At 45.7% G+C, this 22222-nt stretch overlaps 1 protein-coding gene across 1 annotated transcript in view; it reads left to right on the plus strand.

Annotated features, from left to right (window-relative positions):
• The window catches only part of LOC125943401 (putative phospholipase B-like 2), a 123683-nt gene that overhangs the window by 44251 nt on the left and 57210 nt on the right, over positions 1 to 22222 (plus strand). The window contains exons 4-7 of the mRNA XM_049662693.1: positions 5804 to 6030; positions 12067 to 12158; positions 20212 to 20372; positions 21112 to 21204. Coding sequence (XP_049518650.1) covers positions 5804 to 6030; positions 12067 to 12158; positions 20212 to 20372; positions 21112 to 21204 — 573 coding nt within the window. The remainder of the gene's footprint in view (positions 1 to 5803; positions 6031 to 12066; positions 12159 to 20211; positions 20373 to 21111; positions 21205 to 22222) is intronic.

A 22222-nucleotide genomic window follows, 5' to 3' on the forward strand; every position in this document is an offset into this window, starting at 1 on the left:
CAGAAGACAAAGTCGAATGCAGTCAAGGGGCAAGGGGAGGGAAAAGAATAAAGAATTTATAGGATACAGCAATATGGCGTATGTTATTCGGAGTTTCGGAGGCCGTTTTATTACGTATATTTAGCGCAGTAGCCCTTATACGATCCGTGATGTCGTTAACCATATTCGTTTATTTCAGTTATATTGAATGTACAGCTGTAGTATCCCAATACACGGAGCTGTCGGTTTGGTGGTTTGATGAGTCTTCTGATACAAGATTTCTCCAGTTCCATAGTGTGATGAAACTGTGTTCAATTCGAAGGCAGCGAAAGTCTCGTTAACACAATACTGGATTAGACGATATGATTCCAAACAATGTTGCATCACAATGTAATTCGCCCAACGGTGTCTCACTTCGCTTCACCTATCACCATTGCGCCAAAGGTAGATGACAACTGGCGGCTATGTAGAGATTACAGAGAGGTAAGGTATTAAACTCTATTGATTCCTTTTCTAATGCCGAGGATTTACACCAGAATTGATATACACAAGGATGCACCTGCTTCTTTCGCACAGACCTGTGCATCAGCTTTTGGTCACGTGCCCCCGCGAGAAGACACCAAGCAATACGCTGCATCCATGACTTCATTTGGCATATATGAATACAATCGCTTCCTTTTGGTTAAAAAACCTCTCCCAATAGGTTCAAGAACATGATGAACACCGTTTTGAATTCGTACCTTGGACGCTTCTGCATTGTCTACGTATATGACATCATCTACTCGAAGAGTGAAAAGCTTCATGAAGAACACCTGGTTCACATTCTGAAGCGCTCATTTGAAGCTAGACTAAAGGTTAATTTCAAGAAGAGCAATTTCTTCAAATCTATGATGACATAACTTGGTTGTCTCGTCCATGGAACCACTAAGAAACAAAAGAGGAATCGGTAGCTCGCGTTGAAAAAATAGCAAGGACTTTTGATTCAAGCATCTCGCATTTTTAACTATAATGCGCGAGAACACTATAATACGGTCGTACGTCGTCCTGAAGCTAATATCGCATTAGACTACTCTTCCACAGGAGTGTGCTTACTGCACTTGAGAGTACTCTCTCAATTGCCGCTTAAAGGTGCTAAAATGACGCGTGTTGGACGCTCGCGCAATGCAGTAAAAAATGCGGGAGGCTCTATACTAATGTCGTGTGTTGGCCATTTTCGAGCTTTCATTGAAGATTACGCTCCGAAAACTAGCTTTCTAACAAGATTGACTCAGATGGACGATCCCTTTTGTTGTACACAGGAATGTGACGAAGCTTACAGAGAATTGGTGGGAATTATGAAAGAACTTTATGCGCTCAAGACGAGAATAGAGAAGAGGCTAAGCCACACGAGCGCAGACTTACAACAGTGTTTTATTTCGAAGCAAACAACCACGTATATAGAAAATATGTGACACAACACGTGTGTGCCTCCCGCAGAAATTCCAATCTTTACGCAAGAAAGATAGCTCCTTCCTAGAAGGGGCGATAGACGATTTTGACACATAATCATCATCATCAGCCTATATTTATCTCCACTGCAGGACGAAGGCCTCTCCCTGCGATCTCCAATTACCCATCTCTTGCGCTAGCTGATTCCAACTTGCGCCTGCAAATTTCCCAACTTCATCACCCCCCTAGATTTCTACGGCCGTCGACTGCGCTTTCCTTCTCTTGGTATCCATTCTGTAACTCTAATGGTCCACCGGTTATCCATCCTACGCATTACATGGCCTGCCCAGCTTCATTTTTTTCTCTTGATGTCAACTAGAATATCGGCTATCCCCGTTGGCTCTCTGATGCGCACTGCTCTCTTCCTATCTCTTAACGTTCGACCTAACATATTTCGTTCCATCGCTCTTTGTGCGGTCCTTAACTTGTTCTCGAGCTTCTTTGTTAACTTCCAAGTTTCTGCCCCATATGTTAGCACCGGTAGAATTGAATAATTGTACACTTTTCTTTTCAACGACAGTGGTAAGCGCCCAGTCAGGAGTTGGTAATGCCTGCCGTATGCATACAAACCCAATTTTATTCTTCTGTAAATTTCTTTCTCATGATCAGGGTCCCCTGTGAGTAACTGATCTAGATAAACGTTCTCTTTTACAGACTCTAGAGGCTGACTGGCGATCCTGAATTCTTGTTCCCTTGCCAGTCTATTGAACATTATCTTTGTCTTCTGCATAATAATCTTCAACCGCACTTTTACACTTTCTCGGCTAAGGTCCTCCACCATTCGTTGCAATTTGTCGCCACTTGTTGCTGAATAGAACGATGGCATCTGCAAACCGAAGGTTGACACACAGTGTCACCAAATCTGTCAAATAATTCAGCTTCGATGATTTCACGGGTAACTGATTACGACATTTGCTAACAATTGAGCAGGCACTATATACCAGACTACACTTGGCCTTATTTGTGGCATGTACCCATCATCTTGATGTACCCTCTATTTAGTGCAAATAGATGGTGCGGAGAAAAAAAGAGACTAATCGTCCGTAGGCTACGATCGCTCGGTGCGACTGCTTTATTGAATGCACGTATTTGTTAGACGGGCTAGCACTACGGCCTGCTTTGGGAAAAATAATAGGGAAGGATGCTGTGCACCTCTAGGTGGATGCCTCATTCCAAGGGAAAAAGCGTGACGACTGCCATGTGACCAGAAGTACAGAGATAAACTCATCTGCCGCAGTCAACGTGATATCTAATTGTATGCTTTCTGCAAATACATGTAAACGTTTCCAAACACAAACACGTAAAAGAAACACAAAAGCACATACAAAAACATGCCATGAAAACCACGAAATTCCACGGTTTCGGTTTCACCTTTTAGTCCTTTCTCTGCGAATTTTTTTTATAGTGCGTGTTTATTTTTAGTGGCTAAAATTTTTGGCCAGTTTCTGAGGAGGTCGTGAAAAAAAAGAACCCATTGTTTTGCAAGAACATTGTTTTTCCTTTCTTTTCCAATCATTCGCATGTTTACTCGACTCAGGTGTGATCCGTCCTAATAGCTGGCGGGGTGTCTCTCTGTCCCAAAGGGTGCACCACCCCTGCGCGGCGCCAGCGCGCGTCTTATTGCCTGGGCCAGAAGCATAGGAGGTGCCGAACGTTAGGTGCCGTTACCGCATGGCATTGATGTCAGTCGGCGGTCGTTTTAGTACATTCGGGCTATCGTAGAGGTGGCGGCACCTGCATTTGGGTCGTCATCTGCATTACTCTCGCCTATCTGCTTCTTTCTGTATGTGCCCCATTTCTGCGCCCCATCTGCTGTGATACCGAAGCCGCTTTGTGCTTTGTGTACGAGTAATTGTGCGCCCCTTGGCAGCCTTTCATTAAAACGGGCTCCCTTATGGCACTTCGCGCAGTGATGTGGCAGCGGCGCCACGTCGTCTACATTTCGCTAGTTTTGTGAGCAGATGGCAAGGTAAATGTAATAAAAGATATAACGTTAAAATGTTGGCGTTAATTATTTTTCTGAATGAAAATTATTAAGCGCACTTTAGAGGTGTTACGCGATTTACTTACGATGCTTTCTCGGAGTCGGCACAATTTAGCATTTTCAGTTTATAACACGATTTTCGTGCAAATTCTTAAACATTGATATTCTCCCTTTTGATCGATGTTTTGCACTAGCCGAGTATAACGTTTGCCTGTTGTCTAGGGAAAAGTGAATATGATATAGTAAGTTTAAACTTGCATGGAGATGGTGGCCACAATACATCTCATGTGCCCGCATAATTTCACGTGCTGGGGTTAATTGCAGGTTTTACAGAAATTCATCCGCGCGAATGTCTACAGGGTTTGTAAAACGAAGGGCATATATATTAGCACGGCTTTTTTTGGAAAGCTGTATATGCTGAAACTGTAAATTTGTAAGGAATGAGGCGTCAACATTTATGCCTGATTTATGTACAGGATTTACGTATTTCTTTATGTACAGATTTATGTACAGATTTATGTATAAGCTCCGCGAAACGGCTATCCAGCGTTACGAGCAATCTTTCTGCGGTGTCCTGGGAAATTTTAATAAATTGGTAACTTCCAGAATTGGTGATTTTCAGTACCTGAAGTTTTATTCATCAACAAAAGCTGTACCACTACAGTTACACGATAGACGTGCGATTTCCTACATATGCTATGCTTTTATAACGCGACCGGTTTCTCTAGTCCCGTGTATTGGGGGACACGTTAAAGATACCCGGGTGGTCGAAATTTATCGGGAGTCACTACGGCGTGCCTCGTAATCAAATCGTGGTTTTGGCACGTAAAACCCGAGAATTCAATTCAAGCCGGTTTCTCTAGTGAGAACGGGAACATCCCATAACAGCACGAGGTTCAATAATAATATCTGGAGCTATATCATCAAATCATACAATCTCTAAAATATAATTAGTTATCTGCATCTATGAGCGCATGCGTGGTATGTCTGGCTTTGACTGCGACAGGTTAAATATAAATAGCCTGTTCGTCAATAAGATGGGAACCAAGGTGTCCCATCTAATTAGCCGGATTCTCACCGCCTACATCATAAACGCACGCCTGAAACAAATGAATAAGAACGTTACCAATATGCGTCTTTCGTGACGGCTAGGGCGTTGAGACAATTGGCAAGTGCGACATGACGCGTAGCATCAGTTCGATTATAAAAGCGAAAGTACGCTTTCTTTTGTCCTTCGATATGTCACCTAGCGCATTGAGCTGTTGAGTGGCATTGCACGCTTACAAATTGGCTTAGTTTGCCCAGCGCAACTCTGATCGGTATTGGCACAGGCTGTAACGTTTCTACATCAGAGTACAATGAACCAATTGTCATGACACACACACACACACACACACACACACACACACACACGCGCGCACACGCACACGCACACGCACACGCAGTTCACTATACACCGACACATTGCGCCGTCTGGTAACATTTTAGATATCACCGAATGAGGCTAGATTGCCAGTGACTTGCGAAATTCTTCGCATAATATTGATTCCCGCACTGCGTGGGATCTGTATAATTGTTTTATTTCCTGGGTTGATAACTAAGCTAGAGAGTGCCGGGAATTTGCTCGCTCCTTGGCTGTGCTGATTAGCAGCGCCAAAACACCGTCGCGATGTCCTCTAGCCTTCAGCACACTATTCCAGAGTAGAGTAGCCAACGAGACGCATTTCTGGTTAACATCCCTGCCTTCTCTCTTTCTTTCTTCCTCCTCCTCCAATCTTGCGACTTACGTTTGTGGATTCTGGAGTAGCCACGCGTTTTCCACAACTTCGCCTAGGGAAAAGAGCGCCTTATGATGATTCATTTAGGCGATCAGTTGCAGCTGCTCACTGCAAGCTAAAGTGCATCGATTGCGGATGCAGCCTCCACTTTGTGGTAGTGAGTATATAGAAACATATTTTCTCTAGCACCACAAAAGCTCTGTATTATCGCAGATTTCGCGTCAAATGATGAAAATGTGTGCTGTAGGAGCGCAGCACAAACGCAGTGTTACAGTCGGCACTACAGAACAGCACTTTTCAAAGAATTGTGAGCGCCTATAATCCAATGAGAAGCATCCCATTGTATAATCGACCATACAACTGTTCGCCTGTTTAGATGTATACATGAGCTGAACCATTATTTGAAGCAAGCGCTCCACCCACAAAGCAAGTAATTTGACTCCCAAACCCAAAGAATTGCTTCCGCGAAACTGTTTTCAGAGCACTAACAGATGTATTCGTTGTCGAAACTTCAGAAATGTTGAGCCTGAAATTGGTACATGGTGTCGTAATGAAAGCTTGCGTTTGCGCACAGGTTCCTCTCGGCGATTGGCGATTTGCTGGAGCTGGAGCTGAAATTCGGCCGGTTCAAAGACTTGCATTCTCTGATGGCTCTGACCTGCTCGGCACTTATCAAGATTGCGCCTGGAAACAAGGACATCTACTTCGCCCATACCAGTTGGTTCACATACAAAAGTATGCTCAGAATGCAGAAGAAGTACAAGTTGCCCTGGCACACAGCCGGGCAAACCAACACAACAGGTGAGTTTGAGTAAGTGGAAAGATTAACATTTTACTTCTTTCATCAGCGATCACGTGGTAATCTCACGGCAGCAGTGAGACTACTTCTTTCCTGCCGCTCCTGTGAGAGTGAAAATCAAATAATTCAAGAGCGGGTGGCAGCAATTGGATACAAACCCAGTGCAGGACTATCGTGAGATGGAATATTAGGCCTTCATTAGCAACGCCTGCAGCTTTTGTTTTTCTCCAAGCTCTATGATGAGTGCCCAAACGAAGGAGGGCAAAAGCTTCGAAATGAGAAAGTGTATTTACAAGCTGTCGAAGCCGTCGTGTGCTTAGATGTCGCTGATTATGACGTCGCGCACCACGGCTCGCCGTTGCGTTATTTGACATGGCGTCGCTGCCTCCGAAATCAGCTTAGCTGTCCTAGCGGGAAGAGCGTAGCCCCAGGAGCTCGGGCACGTCATAATGGTGAAGGCACCATCAGGTCGCATCCGCGTTTTCGTTTGTTGTGTGCGCTGAGCGCACGCATCGTTGCCTATACAGCAGTTAAGTGCTTGAAACTGGGTTTGCCTTTTCCGCCAGTCCCGCCCGTCAGTCCCACTCTTCCATTCTGTTACGCTGATGAAGACAGTTGTCGTAATCGTCGACACACAACAATAATTCTTCTTTTTTATCGTGCCGGGCCACCTCGTCGTTCCAAGCTTTGGCTTTGCCACTGAGTGAGAGATAAAAATACAATGTTTCCACAAATGCCTCCCCAGTGATTTCAACTCATGTCATTGAGAGTCGAGGATGCTAACCTCTCAGCTACGCGCAACAACAGCGCTGACGATTAGAGAGTTTTAGAATTCAGGCGCTAATCTTTGGCGGCAGGAAATAGTTTTGCGTGCACCGGTGTTGGGATACGCAGGAGTAACCAGCTTTAGAATCGGTTTTTGCGCTTGCCGATTGCGCGTTGAGGCTGTAGCGCCACTGCGGCTGCGCAGGAATGCTTCCATAAATAATAAAATAATATATGATAAAGGAAAAAGTGTTGGCTAGCGTATTTTTTTCTTTATTTAGATTTAGCGTTCCTCATTTACCAGCAAGCAATTTGTCGCGATAGATTTTGAGTGACTAACTTATTTGCTGTCACCAGCCAAGTTTATGCAAGAATTCAATTGCGCGCGCGCTCCTAGTGTCCATTGTGGCGTTTGCTTCATTTTCGACGTAAACTTCACACCTTCTCGTTATTCTGCATCCTGAAGGTGAGCCGATCGCGCGTAGGGCGTTCTTTGCGAGCACCTGCTTTATCTAGACCTTAGTTGCAGTGATCTGGAGGACACTTTCCGTGAACATCGAGCGTGCACGCCGCAGCAGTATAGGTTATTGAATGGGTTGTTGAACGTTGAAGAAGTGAAGGAAGAGGGGGAAGGGAGGCCATATGCTGGTTCCTAACTGACGCTGTTCCAGCAGAGATTCAATTCTGGGATGAGCACAGTCTGCCAGGCTGTGAAATGGGGATTCGGCAAGACGGTTAGACAGTTTCCCCTCTTGGAGTTTGAAAAAATAAATATTTTTGCAAAATGTGCCACAGTGGTACAGAGTAGCCACCATCTTGACAAACTGCCGTACATGTTTGTATGGCGATAACAGTTGTACACGTTACAGAAAAGAAGTAAGCAATTATAATTACAAATACTTATTTTTAACATGTAGTTGATTACAGTTACCAAACACAGCTTTACGAAGGTAATTGAGCAATTGCTAAAAAGTAATCGGTATTTAAGCGTTTTCTGCCCCGATTTTATTAACATCGAAAAAATACGGCATATAGAAAAAGCTCGACTGCCTCTTTCAATGCGGCCTCTCCATAACTTCTTTATCTTCACTAAGAATTTGCTTTGAATATTTCCTTCGGTAATCTTTCCTCGTTTTCTTTGAAGGTATATATGCCGACACTGAAAACTCATTGAGTTTGTTGTTACGTGTTGTTACGTGTCACGTGGGAACACCTTGCTCAAAATATGGGATGTGCTAATGCACCAGCGTGGCTATTTAGGACGGGGCGCATCGATTATGCGAAGAGACACATTGAAAGCATTATGTGGTCTTCTCCAAAATACCGAGATAAAAGAAATAGACGCTCTGTTTAGGACCCTGCAAAAGAAGGATCTTCTTCATGCGTATCTGCAACACCGTGTGTTCCTACAAGGAATCTTCAAGTTTTCTTGCATTCCTAAGATATACTGGTTTGATGGGCATATGCCAACATACTGCAGTAACCTTGTTTAGAGGCGCTCAGGAGAAGCAGTTGCTGGCCTGGATGGCTAAACCCTTCCGTTGCTAACAAATCACCACCACCTACACAATGAACACCATCACAATACTGTGGTTAATAAATACCACGACGCTTGCGGTGTGGGTACTCTATGAAGTGCAGCGCTCTATTGTTGCTGGGGTTAGACGAAAGCGCTCCCTAAAAGACCAGTGAAAACTGCAAGATCGTGTATTGGTCATTCTTTGGTATCAACATCAGAAGTGGCCGTCGCTAACGAGCCATAGAGCTACCCTTTCAATTTGTCGGCCAACATCTGGTGGACCTTCTCCCGGGCCCTTCATTTGTTAGTCATTTATACTTAAACAATTAACTGTGATGGACGCCAGCAAACGTTGATGCTTCCTGAGAAGGTGGACAAATATGTTGTGCGATTTAATTAAAAGCTGCATAATACTCAACCCTCAAATACTGTTGGTGAGTTGCAATCACAAAGATGTATTTTTTACTGCCTCTCCGAAATAAAGTTTATTCACTCGCTCACGGCGCTTACTATTACACATTCCCCTATTTATTTATTTTATTGCTACACGCGTATGTATTGTATTTGCTACTTGTTTGGATTTGATATTGATAGTTATATTCCAATCTTGTATAATTAGCATTCCTTTCCTGTTGTTGACATGTTTCTATGTATGGTTGAAGATCCCTCATGTAAAATCCCGGAACAGGGGTATTTTGAGGTAATTAAATAAACAAAATAATTAAAACTAAAATAAATATGAGTCACGCGTGAATGAAATAGACAGAAATGGAAGCGTTTAACAGTCAAAAACTTCCATCTATATCAGAGAAGTCGTAGATTACCCTAAGCACAGAACAATTCAGCAGCAGGTTCTAAATTTCGCCTAAAAGCGCTCTCAAGAGCGAGAAAGAGTGAGCGAGGGAGAAACTTGTCATCAGAAAGAAGCTCAGACGTTGGACTTCTAATGGAGGTGGGCAATTCTTCAAGCCTGCCTTGTACAGGTGATCGAGGCGTAGCTGCAGGGATTTTATTGGGGGGAGGAGTTCCCTCATGCACGTATTTTCAACCCTTTGACACTATAGCTCGATCTGTCGATATTAAGCGCTGAAAGTATAGCATAGGTACTTACAATAAATTGGTTACTCAAACAACTAATTAAATTACAGAAGCGTTACCGAATAAACAATGTAATCGTTAAGTTACAAAATAATGTATTAACTTACTTGATTACAAGTAAATAATTACATGTCATTCGTTACGTACAAGTCTCATGGCGGTCAAGTTTTTCTGTTCTTTAACTTGAAGCAGCCGTCTCCACAAGGATTATCCCTGGTGATTCATGAACATTTTATTTGTGCTCTACATGGTCTCCAGGTGTTTTTGTTGCGCTCCTTTCGATGAATAAAACATTTGCATGTCTGTGGAAACTCTCTTTAATACGACTCGATAAACAGGTCTTGTGATACGTTAGAGTTAGCCCTTAACGCTAGTTCTCTTACTTGGTAGGGTATGTCTTTTCGAGTAGTGGTAGAGCATCTACATCTCAGCCTTTTAGTTATCGGTTTGAACACGCTGACATTGCGAAAAAAAAGAGTATTTGAGCGTGATGATGCGAGCATACGAAGCTCGCAACTTCGTAGCCCAATGAATATTCTTTGGTGTCTATAAATGCACCAACGAATATTTCAAGCATTTCTCTTTGGTCGCATATCAAGGAAGTTTATTTTCCTGTGAACTCAATGTGATTTTGCTGTGAAAATCAATGAAGAGCCCTTCCGGCCGCCAGAGATGCCTCTGTTTGCGCTGGGCGCTGGTGGAGGTCCAACTCATGCTGCTGCTGGCGTCGGTTAGATTCTATCGATGCCAAGGGACTCGAAGGCGAATAAATTATGTTCTTTTATCGAGCATCTTATTCACATCAATTTGAATTACCACGCGTGCCGATAGAACAAGCAACGTACTGCGCAAAATACATGAAGTGCTAGAAGAGAGACAGCACAGAGCGCAGACTACCAACTGTTTCTGCGCTCTCTCCTAACTTTCCCGCTGTTGATGTATTTCGCTCAGTACCTTTATATGTTATGTACAAATCAACCTTTCTGCAACAAAGTGCTTCCGGTGCCGATAGAGATGTTCAAAACAGTCTTCGGTGAACGTTAGCAGCACCGCAAGTATTATTTGGATGCTTGACAGCGAGCGCCTGGCATATGCGGTAATCATCAAAGTCGAAACCATTTCTCTAGGAAAACAAAACACGGTAGAGGCCTCCGGCTTGGGCAGGTAAAAAGTGCGATGCAATCATTTTTTTAAATGGTGGAATCAGCACAAAAGGCACATTTTCCAGACCTGCTATGATCTGCTCTATTGCCAGAGGAATAGGCCACCCCGTGATGACCATCTAAAGTTACGTTCACACTGAATGAGGTGCGGCCATGCAGCCAAGCGTATTTTCAAAGCGATGACGCGGCGAGTGCGCGTGGCTGTTCAGACCGGCCGGGTTTTCTGGCTACCCGCGCCGCCGGGCATGAGGAGCATCTCGCACTTTCAGGGAAGTGCCGCCACCTCGCACTTAACAGTCGCACCCAAATCCTGCGCAATCTTCTTCCATAGCCCTTTTATTATAGTCGGCTTCCTGATACCTTGGGTTAAATTTGTCGTACAGGACCGGGTACTGCTTGATTGTGCCCAGAAGTTCCACAGAAAACACAGCCGGTTCAGCCGTGGTAGAAAGCGTTTGTGTGCTCTCGTCCACATTCGGTCACCAGCGCTTCAGCCGTGTCGGGTTCTGATTGGCTGCGCACAAAGCGGCCAACTTTTCCGCATGGATAAAATCGGTCCGTGCGCAATCCGCGGCCGCTTGCCGGATCCGCATGTCCGCTAGCTCGCTCCGGCATCGGTGTGAAGGTGCCTTAAAGGGTCAAATTGGGAAAGGTAAATTCCTTGCGGTACAATTTACTTGGTTAAACCACGGTTTACGACTGAAATGCAACTCCGGTTGGCTGTGAAACTCAGAACTGCGTGCTGTATGGTGACGTCACACTGCACTTGAATGTCGGGCAGCAAAGTGATGAAGACTCTCCATCAGGAACCGGCAGAGAAGGCGACAGTTCGATATAGTGACACGCATTTATGTTTATCGTTTTCCTGTCACCGGCTAAGAAAAGGTGCTATCGCCCGGCGCAACACGCGCCTGCATGTATCAGAACATACTCGATTGTTGTAACCGATTACATGTGTTGTCTATGTTGTCGCGGGACGTTGTGTAATCAGATTGTATGCGCCACGCGAATTGTGTTGTACTTTCTGGAAGGTATGCGAGTACCAGCGACTACGCTGGAACCGTGGAAGAGTCATGTAAAATTTAGCCGACGCGTCTCACCCTAGATAAGATTTCGACAATCTCTGACTGTGCTCGTCGCTATCGTTGTATTCGAGTGCCACTTGCTTTTGTGGGCACAGGTTCGCCCAGTAAACAGTTAGTTTCGTGATTAATTACCAGTTTTTCTATGGCGTTCTTCACCGTCACCATAAGGTGACAGTATCATAGTGATTTGGGCGGCCGTTGAACGGAGGTGGAGGCGCTTAAGCAGCTGGGGATTGCGTCATGAGTTTCTCTAAAATATAGGATACTTGACGTGATTGGGTTCAACAAGCGCATCTTTTTATGTGTCTTATACAAACTCATACCTTGTTTATTTACATTACAACGCAATATTGATGAACTCTTTAATAGAAAAATTTTTTTAAATACGCCTTTCTGCCTTAATTGCAGGTCGCATTGTGCCCGGCCATACCATAACCATGTCCTCTTATCCTGGCTGTCTCAACTCATTTGATGACTTCCATTTGACGTCAGCAGGCTTGGTGAGCAGAAAACATGTAGTTGTACAGTTAGCTTTCTTTGTCACGCATGTGAAAACAAGTATTCTTGCGCGATTAAGTGAAGCGTGGCATTTAGCCGGCTAGACTTCGGCGTTCTTAATTACTCGTGTGAATAGAATTCGAGAAAAGTCTGGGTGAACTACATTCGTTTACTGCATAGTGCACTATACAGCTGACCACCACTGTGGCATGGTGACTTTTGTCCGCGATCAGACACGATGCTGATCGAAAGTATTGATCGCGAATGACCATGACGACTGCTGCAGAATGTAACAGTGCGGATCACGTTTAGGTGAGATCAAGCAAACCAGGTGGTTGAAGTGGGTCCAAAGCATGTCTCAAATTTGTCTAATACTCTTTAAAAATTGTATTGGAAAGCTCCTATGAAATACTATTTACGCGGTCATTATTGGTAAGGCTAGCGCTATATTTTACGCTTATTTCAGTTCTGCTAGTTATCTAAGGCACGGTCAAGCATCTGGCAACATTGACAGCCATGCTTTTAGCCGTATGCTTTTTGCATCAGGCGCGGCGCACTTTTGGCTGCATCAGAGAAAAAGAGCCCCGCAGAGAACCGCAGAATTGCTGTGCTAATGGCAGCTGCAGATATCTAGCTTGAAATACAAGCAGCAAAAGCAGAAGCCGACAAGGCCAAGCGACGCAGGCTTTTCGCCAACGGCTTAAGCGTAGCTGCTGCCGTGGCCTGTAACCTGCTCATGCATCGCAAAAGGTAGAAATTTGACAAGAACCAGAGACGGTTCGAGGACGCCCTGCCACACCTTGGGGAAGAAATCTTCAAGTAATGGTTTTTGTGTATTGCCTGGGGCATTTCACTACATTGTGGAGTCATGCCAACGCCTGCTGCAGGAACATATCATTTAGCTAAACGTAGCAGCTGTAATGAAGCAGAGGCGCCCCTGGGTATGTGCCGACTGAAGGGGAAGACGAAGGACCGTGCCGTGATCGTGAGAGAACCCCGTGCTACAAACAGCCCTTGCAGTGCCTACCAGTACCTAGCGTTCTTACAACGTTATCGACCACAATAAACCTCGTCGCATTCGGAGTTTGCGACGAAGGTTCTCGTCAATGACGGAAACGGCGGCTCCGGTAGCAACTAGCGCAACTGCGGGTACTCCCTCTACAAAAACAGTAATAATATTTTGCGGCAAAGATGCAGGTCTTGAGAACGTCGACGTATTAGCAGTTCTTGCCTCAGGAACTGCCCATTCAGTTTCCCGCTTCAGTGGGAGCTCGACAACGCAGGGGCGAAATCGAACGCCGACGAGGGGAAGGGGAACGACGAGTTTCTGATCGGCGATCAGTTTCAAGACGTCTCGGTGAAAATGGAGACGCGACGGCGTATTGTGGTGCGTAGGTGGGCGTTTCAAAGGTGGTAGGCGTTGTAGGGGTGCGGCGGCGACAGAAGCGCACCACATGGCCAGCAATGCCGCAGGCGAAGCAGATAGGCCGGTTGTCTTCAGTGCGCCACGTCGAGGTTGGACGAAAAAACTGCGGTGATGGTCGAGCAACTGGAAATGAAGCCGGATGCATGGGCGATGAAAAGGAAGCTGGCGGCGGAGGAGGCCGTGCAACCACGGCTGCGTAACTGAGCGGCAACGACGTAGGGTACGTGGGAAAATCAGCATATGGCAGCGGCACACTCATAGGTGGGGAGGTTGTAGGAGCTGCAGGAAGCGCTTCCGATATCTGATGCCGGATGGCTTGCTGTAGCGTTGGAGTCAAAGCTGCCGAAGGTGAGTCCCTGTGAGGCAGCAGCGAAAGCTGCCTGGCCACCTCTTCACGAATAAAATCTTTGATATGTTGCGATAGGGTCGAGTTGGGCAGAAGGTCGGCAGAAACCGCAATGCTCGAGACGGAATCGGCGAGCTGAATGTTTTGGCGAGCGATAGAACGTTGGCGGCGCAGCTCGTCAAAGCTCTGACATAGGTTAGTAAGGATTGATACGCTCGTTCGGCTTTTTGCCAGCAGCATCTCGAATGCGCCGTCCTCTATGCCCTTGAGGATATGCTTAATCTGGTCATCCTCTGACATGGTGGGATTCACCCGCTTGCACAAATCGAGAACATCCTCGATGTAGCTGGTGAATGTCTCTCCAGGCTGCTGTGCGCGCTGGCGCAGACGCTGTTCAGGGCGTAGCTTACACACAGCGGGGCGATCAAACACTTCGGCAAAAAGGGTCTTAAATGCTGACCAGCTTGAAAAGTCTGATTCGTGGTTGAAGAACCACACAGTTTGGCTACGTCGGCGAGGTAGAAAGACACATAGGACAGCTTAGACTGGTCGTCCCATTTGTTATGGGCACTTACACGTTCGTACGATGAGAGCCAGGCTTCCACGTCGTGTTCGGCGGTCCCACTGAAAATGGGTGGATCTGGATGAAGAGGGACGCCGGCGCAGACGACAGTGGCAGCCGGTGGTGCAGGCAACGAAGTCGCTGGATCAGGCATAGTGCAGGGCGATCGTGTTGGTGTTGGCAGGGTTCGAGTGCGGAGCTCCAGGACGAGGCAAAGGATCTCAGCAACCTCCACCAAATGCGACGATGTTTATTGTCGTCGATAACGTTGTAAGAACGCTAGGTACTGGTAGGCACTGCAAGGGCTGTTTGTAGCACGGGGTTCTCTCGCGATCACGGCACGGTCCTTCGTCTTCCTCCTCAGTAGGCACAAACCCAGGGGCGCCTATGCTTCATTACACAGCAAACATATATGCTAGTAAAATTCAGTAGCTATACATTTTATTTTCTAATGAAGAACACACGCAGTACGGCCTTAGCAGATGCCGCATAGCTAAAAAAATAGTTCCTGATATTGGCGTAGCGAAATAAAATGCACATTGCTGGTTTGATCACGTCTATACAATGCGCCCAGCATCTGTACTTAATGCAGGCAGAGCACTGCCCTGCTCGCACTGGTGGCCCACTGTTATCGGTTCCGGTACACCATAGTTGGTTCACCCGGATGCTGCCACGGCGCCTTTGTCTATATGAATGGTCTCGCACGGCACAATGCGTTGTGGAATCATTGTTCCAGTGTCCAGTAGCCGACATTAGTGAAACGGTGGTCAGACCGGTGATCTTGAGCGACCAAGTTTTCCCCCTTACCGCGCACCAGATTAAGCTCTTCCGACATCAAGCATGTCACATAGATGAGATGAAGGCCTTCAATTATGAACTGTCTCAGGCCAGGAGAGTAGCTGAAAACGTATTCGGAAGATGGAAGGTTCCGTTTAGATAAACAATGGAAACGCATAGAATATAGTATCGACAACGCCCCTGCTCGTACTTACTGAGCATTGAAGCTGTCCAAGGAGTTCAGCGAAACTCATATGGAGCAGTAGACCTCCGATGATCAAGTCAACAACTCGCTGCATAAACAACGTGAAAGACCTACAGGCGCGAACACCACAGGTGGAGCGCCAGCTTAAGTTACAGGTGTACGCCACTACAAACAGAGAAGACTCGATTGAAGGGGGTGTGACTAGCTTTGCTTTCGTTTTTATGACGCGCTAAATACTTGTGTGATTGCATCAACTATTTCTTTTGATGACCATTACCTAGTGGTGCCTGAACTCGATTGCTCTGGCGTGCGCAGCCTCGAAACTGTCTTGCTCTAGTATCTGCTCTAGGAGTAGAGCCCGTTGAAATTCTGGGCCGGGAGGTTGTGTGATACGTCAAGACAGGGCCATCAGTCAGCTGTATTACAGTTCAGTTTTCCACAGACTCACTCGTCGCTTTGCATTGAATTAGGAGTACGCCTAAAAAAATAGAGCTGCGTCATCGAGTGTCCGCGATTAATCCCATGGTATGGGATGACACGTCCGTCTGTCCTTCTGCAGATTCTGCTTCGGACACTATAGTACCTGTTAACTAGTACAGTACCTTGATGAAACTGTTAGGAGCCCAAGAATATCCAATCGTTTAAAGAGGCTTAAATAAGTTCTGGCCAAAATTTATCCCGTTATTGCTAAGAAGGAAAACAGGAACAAATAAGTCATTGTACACAATACAAACATTTTTAAAAGTAAAATCTCAACGGAAGCCATGAAATACAAGACCAAGCAACACAGTGGCCACATCATTGCACAGCAGGGAAAAAATGTCGCATAGGCATTATCGTAAATTTCATAAAAAAATATCACGCCGGTAATAGATCTGAATAAGTGAGCTGACCACGCGAAAAAAAATGCGACTTAGGAGGGGGCTATAGCTCCGGGGCTCCTATAATAGTAAATATATGGGGAAGGATAAATCGTTTTCTCGGCAGCCACTGCGCCAAACTTGATGTGTATGTGCCCGAAAGAGTGACACTGCCAGCTACCTTGAGGCATTTAGACAATAAACCACTGTCGGAGGACCTCCTCCTAGGCGCATGGCCAGAGATTTGGCAGACGATAGAGGCAATGCGTGCTCTATCACGTTTCTTAGGCGACACGGGCCTGGACTCGTGGTTGTGATGGGGCCGCTTATGCGTTGTTTTCTGTCACCTCATTTCTCCGGTCATGATCCCCCATTGTGTTCCCCATCTTCCCCTTCCCTTGCATATAGCAGCAGGCCAGACACTCCATTTGCCGGTCGACCTGTCTGCATTTACCAATCAATAAACTTCTTGGTAAATTTTGTCGCATATAAAAGAAAAAAAAACGTACAATCTAGCAACTATTAAAAGCACATTTTTTATTTAGGCCGTGGAACGAGGCGCATGAACTAGCCGTCTTGCGCACCTAGTTCGCACTCAAGCGCGATGAGGCACGAAGGGGAATTCGCTCGCTGCTGCTGCCTCTCGTCATTACGCCGGTATTCTGACAGCGAGTGTCCGCGGTCATCGAGTGATATGTGTCCATGTTCAAATGTGTGCGCGTGACAATTTCTTTGTTAATTTAGTTGCCAAACTAATTTTTACAGCAGTTTATGCAGCGGTAAAAACTACTAACCTTACTCCATATCGCTGTCTAAAAATTTCATATTCGATCATCACTTCGCCTGACGGGCGAAGTTGTAACTTTTTTGCTAGAAGCCCCCAATCACCATCACCTTGCGATTTGTCGAAAACGATATCCGGAGACTGTCACTTTGCTGAAAAAACGGCCTTTTACGTCGACGAGCTAATTGCGGGAGTTCCGAACGTGGATAAAGGTGCAACAGCATGCAGTCAAACGCGGAAAATATTCTCTGAAGCTAGCATGGCATTGCGCAAAGGCGCCTACAATTTCGATGTTTTGCGGAAACGCTTCCTGTGCGACAAGGTTGCTTTTGAAGACGGAGCCGGAGAGAGCCCCGAAATTGAGGTGTTAGACGTACCCTAGGAACCCGAAGGCGACCGAATTATCCTCACTGTAGGCGAAGCGTCCGACTTCGCAGTGAACAAGCCTTCCGCCAAGTCCATGCATATGGTGCTACAATTATTAGCAAGGGTGTACGATTTTTGGGGATATAAACGCCATTTACGCGCAGAGCAAAGCTTCTTTTTCAATGACTTGTGGAAAAGGAAATGCCCATGGCACGAAACCCATCAAAATGAAGAACAAACAAACTGGAACAAGTGGCGTTCTGAATGGCCCAGCATGAACGCCACAGGTCTCCCTGCGAGCAAATAATTCAGCGTTTTCAATCGAGCTACACGCATTCTCAGACGCAAGCACCAGAGCGTACGGCACCTTTATCTTTATATATTTATACGGCACGCACGCACGCACGTATATATATATATATATATATATATATATATATATATATATATCCGTGCGGGCTCGGCTAAAGGCAGCTACCACACACAGTTCCTGAGAAGTAAGAGCTGTGTTGCACCGCTAAAAAAGATTTCGTTTCCGCGTCTGCAGCTATTAACCTGTGTCATGGCCGGTACGTTGTGCGATACGTCAAGGCAGTGCCATCAGTCAGCTGTGTTACAGTTCACTTTTGCACCGACTCGCTCGTCGCTTTGCATTGAATTCGGAGGACGCCGACAAAAATAGAGGTACGTCATCGAGTGTCCGAGATTCATCGCCGGACATGGCCGATGCAGTGTAACCATTGTACCTGAAAAGACAACCCAGCTGACTTCGTAACACGAGGAGTGTCATGTCCTTGTCCTTTTGCGGCAAACTTAGGGTCGCACGGTCAAATCTGGCTTCATGATCCGCAACAACCAATTTCTACTGAGTATACCGAAGTGACAGAACAACTTCATGACTTCGTAAAAATGCCACAAGGGACGTCAGTCTGTCCTTCTGCAGCTTTTATTTCGGACACTATAGTACCTGTTAACAGGTACTATAGTGTAGGCCCCGCTTGGCCAGCTTCGATAGAGCTTTTGGATTATAAAAGAACGGCAGATCATTAAAAGGGTGTTAATCAGTTGTTTATCTTGAAAACGCCGTAGGCCTATCGGCGAGACAACACCGTTTCCTTCGTGGCCACGAGACAGAATCACCGAAGCAATCCGTTCTCCGTCGTTGGTGTACATTACTGCGGGCCCATTTACAGGCGTGATATTGCTGCTACCAAGAAAAGGGCATGCATCCGGAACTTCTCGTGTGCCGTCACGCGCGCCATCCATTCAAAACTGACAACCAATATGAGAACGACCACCACACTTCTGGCCTTCCGTCGTTTTGTCTCGCTACGCAGAATCCCCGACACCATATACTCGGATATCTCACTCTTTCTACAGCTGTGTGCGGGTGTTTGAGACCATTCTGCCAGCTCTCCAAGAATACGCTGCTGATATCGAAACAAATGGAAGTTCATTGCAGACATAGCTTCCTGGTGGGGAAGCCGGCGGGAGCGCCGTTGCAGTGGTGTTACAACGGCCGGTAAGAGCTGTCTACGCCTTTTTCGGCAGCTTGTTACATTGTTGGTCTCGCCATTGACCTCTTGGCACAGACTGCCGAACTTGTTTGTGCCAAAAGTTCAATCACGATGGCGACAATAAAAAACGTTGCCGTCAATAGCATAGACAGCATTTTTGTAAATATTTGCTTGGGTTGCCACGCGACATAACGTTTAAGGGAGTTAAATATAAGCTTGCAAGCCCGTTATATAAAGATAACCCAACAGTGACCTATAAAATGCTTTGTCATAATTCAACTTTCATAGAATAGACAGCAGTTGTAAGGTGCCGTTCATTACCGGATTCGTCTTTCTTGCGGACGTTTCTGTGTCGGACAAATGGGGCGATGTGTCAACTACCGCATGCGCGAACACTCGAATAAGATCAGTAAGCAAGGAAGAGAGAGGCACCTGTCATTGCCCTGCATTGAATATTGCTGTGAACCACTTTTTTTTTAATTGCGCCGTACTATCCAACTATCACGACCGGCACGCACGGATACTCTCTGTCGCCATCAACATCCGGAACAGTAGAGATGCTTGTGTAAGCTTTCCTTCAGTTTCACTCCGTCCGAAGGAAATTTCATTTTATTGGAGCGATTATTCTTTCACTTTCACGCATGCTCCCTTGTCGTGCTTTAGGGTATTGCAATGTGGATCCAACATATGCATCTCGGAAGAATAGATATTTGGTTGCAAGTCAGCGCTGTTGCCTGTCCTTTTCTTACGTCCTGGAGTTTTGTGCTGTTTCCGCACAAGACATATAACCTGTTTCGCGCTTGTAGTACGCTCTAGACATCACATTAGTGTGGTTTATAGAATTGTGTTTTTTATTACTTTGATGAGTTACATAGTTCTAAACTTTATTATTTAGCTTTCTAATATTTTGTGATATGTAGGAATTATTCTGAAAAGTATGACCTGAATAAAAACCCGCTTGATACTATTGATATACTTATTTTCAATAAACCTAATCAAAACCGGCGCAATTAATACCGATGAAGACGATTTCTACATTCCCTTGTATTGAAATAAAAGGTCGGGTGATTAATATTTCTTTTAGCAAACCAGCAAAGTTCACCTAGTCGCCTCTGTATAATCTGAAATGTATGGCATTTCTCATAAGATCCAGCCTAAAGCGAACCTGTTCCGCCGACGGAAGCGCCAAAATCCCGCTTGGCAATTCCGCAGGCCGTGATGGAGACATCATTGAAAAATACCAACCACCAGTTGCTGCGCTACGTGCGTCCCAACGGCAGTCCGCTGACTTGGGTCCGTAACATGGTCGCCAGCAGACTCGCCACCAGCGGCTCGCAATGGGCCGCCATCTTCTCCAGGTTCAACAGCGGAACGTGAGCTTAATCTTTCGCATCAAACTATTCATTTGATAGCCAAGTTTGACAAGCACGCATAAGTTGGCCCATTAGGTTCACTCGTCTGGAGGTGTCAAGAAGGTCGCTAATGATGGGTTGTAGCACAGTCAAAAAGCCCTTAGCTTTGCTCTATTTAGCACTGGTCCAACCCGCGTCCGTGGCGGTATCCGGCGCATAATATCCTAGCGAAATAGAGCCTTGGACACTCCAACTGTGGCGTAATGTGTCAAGTTTGCACTGTCACCAAAAACGAGGCTTTGGAAAGCGGACGATAACACTAAGCGTCCGCTGTAATGTAGCCACTCTCGCCTTCTCACCATAATTCCTTGGTTAAAAGTTCGCATGCGTGCATTTCTGTAATAACTTGTGGTGAACCGCCCTAGTCCGTGCACTATTTTACGTAATAAATAACTCTTACACTTGAAAAATTTGCCAGCATAGTCTTCAATCGCATTGTCAAAAAAAATGTAGTCACTGACCGCCAAGCTCGCTATATGTGATTGCCAGAAGATATAAATTCGTTTAGCTCATTTTGGCAAACTGACATGCGATCGAAATATCTGAAATGGGAAAGGAGAGAGTCACGCGCACTGTTCGAGAAAGTTACAAAGCTTCGTTTTTCTCGGAAAGAACATAGGTCCATCTTCATAGGGAAGTGAGTGAAGAGGGACGCGCTCAGTAAATTCTAAACAGGTCCCATGTACTCGCGTCACTCCAGGTACAACAACCAGTGGATGGTACTGGACTACAAGCTGTTCATACCAGGGGGAAGCCTCCAACCCGGAACGCTATGGCTAGTGGAGCAACTGCCGTACGTAGGTCTGCTTCGTTGGTGTTGCCTGACCTAACGGTGTTTGCAGTATCTTAGACAACACGCGCATTCATTTGGCTGATGAAATGAAATAGTGTGTAAAGCTGCCGTTTTGACTACGGGTTCATCGCGTGATGTCAGACTGGTGGCTGCTTTAGAGTATAGGCTCCTATAGGTCTGCTTGAAAAAGAAACACAATTTCGTGCGCCGCACATTTTAAGTACGAAAATAACTTACTTCTCTGAGAAACATTCTGCGTGCAGTGTGTGGTCTCTCTGGAATATAATTTGTCCTCTTGAAAAGAAAAAAAAAAGCCCGCGGATGAGTGCGACCTTGCAGGAATCACAACCCGATTTCCATCGAACGCATGTGTTTGCCTAAAAATTTTTTATCAAAAGCCTTTCTTCACGGGCTAAAGTGTGTCGCGTACCTAGATAAAAAAATACAATAGACTTAAAGCTTTGCTCTGGAACTAGAGTCCATCTTGTCTACATTTATTCCAACTTCATCCCCCCTTTACGCACCTCCCCAGGCTCTTGCGCTTCATCTTCTATCCGAAGGATCATACCGCTTCACCTTTCCAGGTAGCTTTCGCTAACCTCTCCTGCGTAATACTTTAAAACGTTTCCAACTGAAAATCATTGAATTGGGCCACGTTGACCGATGTACCAAACAGTCTTCAATATTCCTTTCCTTGTGGCTGTCTGTCACCGCGTCAGAACCATAAAATTTGGCACGGTAATCTTTTACTCCTGCCCCAACAAGAACGAGGTCGATGACTTGAATGTCTGGGATGTCTGAGGAATGTCTCCCGTAATTTTTTTTTTCATTCGTTTACTGGGCGTCTGGTCGTGGGATTCATGTTTCGTCCGTTTGAAGACCTCGAGATTTTCAAAGAGCCCTAAATTACGGTCCGCGTACGCATGCAGAATAGGTGTTTCTCCAAAAGAAGCGGGCACGGCGAAAGCGCTTGGCGCAGGTCATTCACCATGCGATGCGTTTTCTTCGTACAGGCTCT

This window comes from Dermacentor silvarum, chromosome 2 (genome assembly GCF_013339745.2).
Source record: "Dermacentor silvarum isolate Dsil-2018 chromosome 2, BIME_Dsil_1.4, whole genome shotgun sequence".
Lineage (NCBI taxonomy): Eukaryota > Metazoa > Arthropoda > Arachnida > Ixodida > Ixodidae > Dermacentor > Dermacentor silvarum.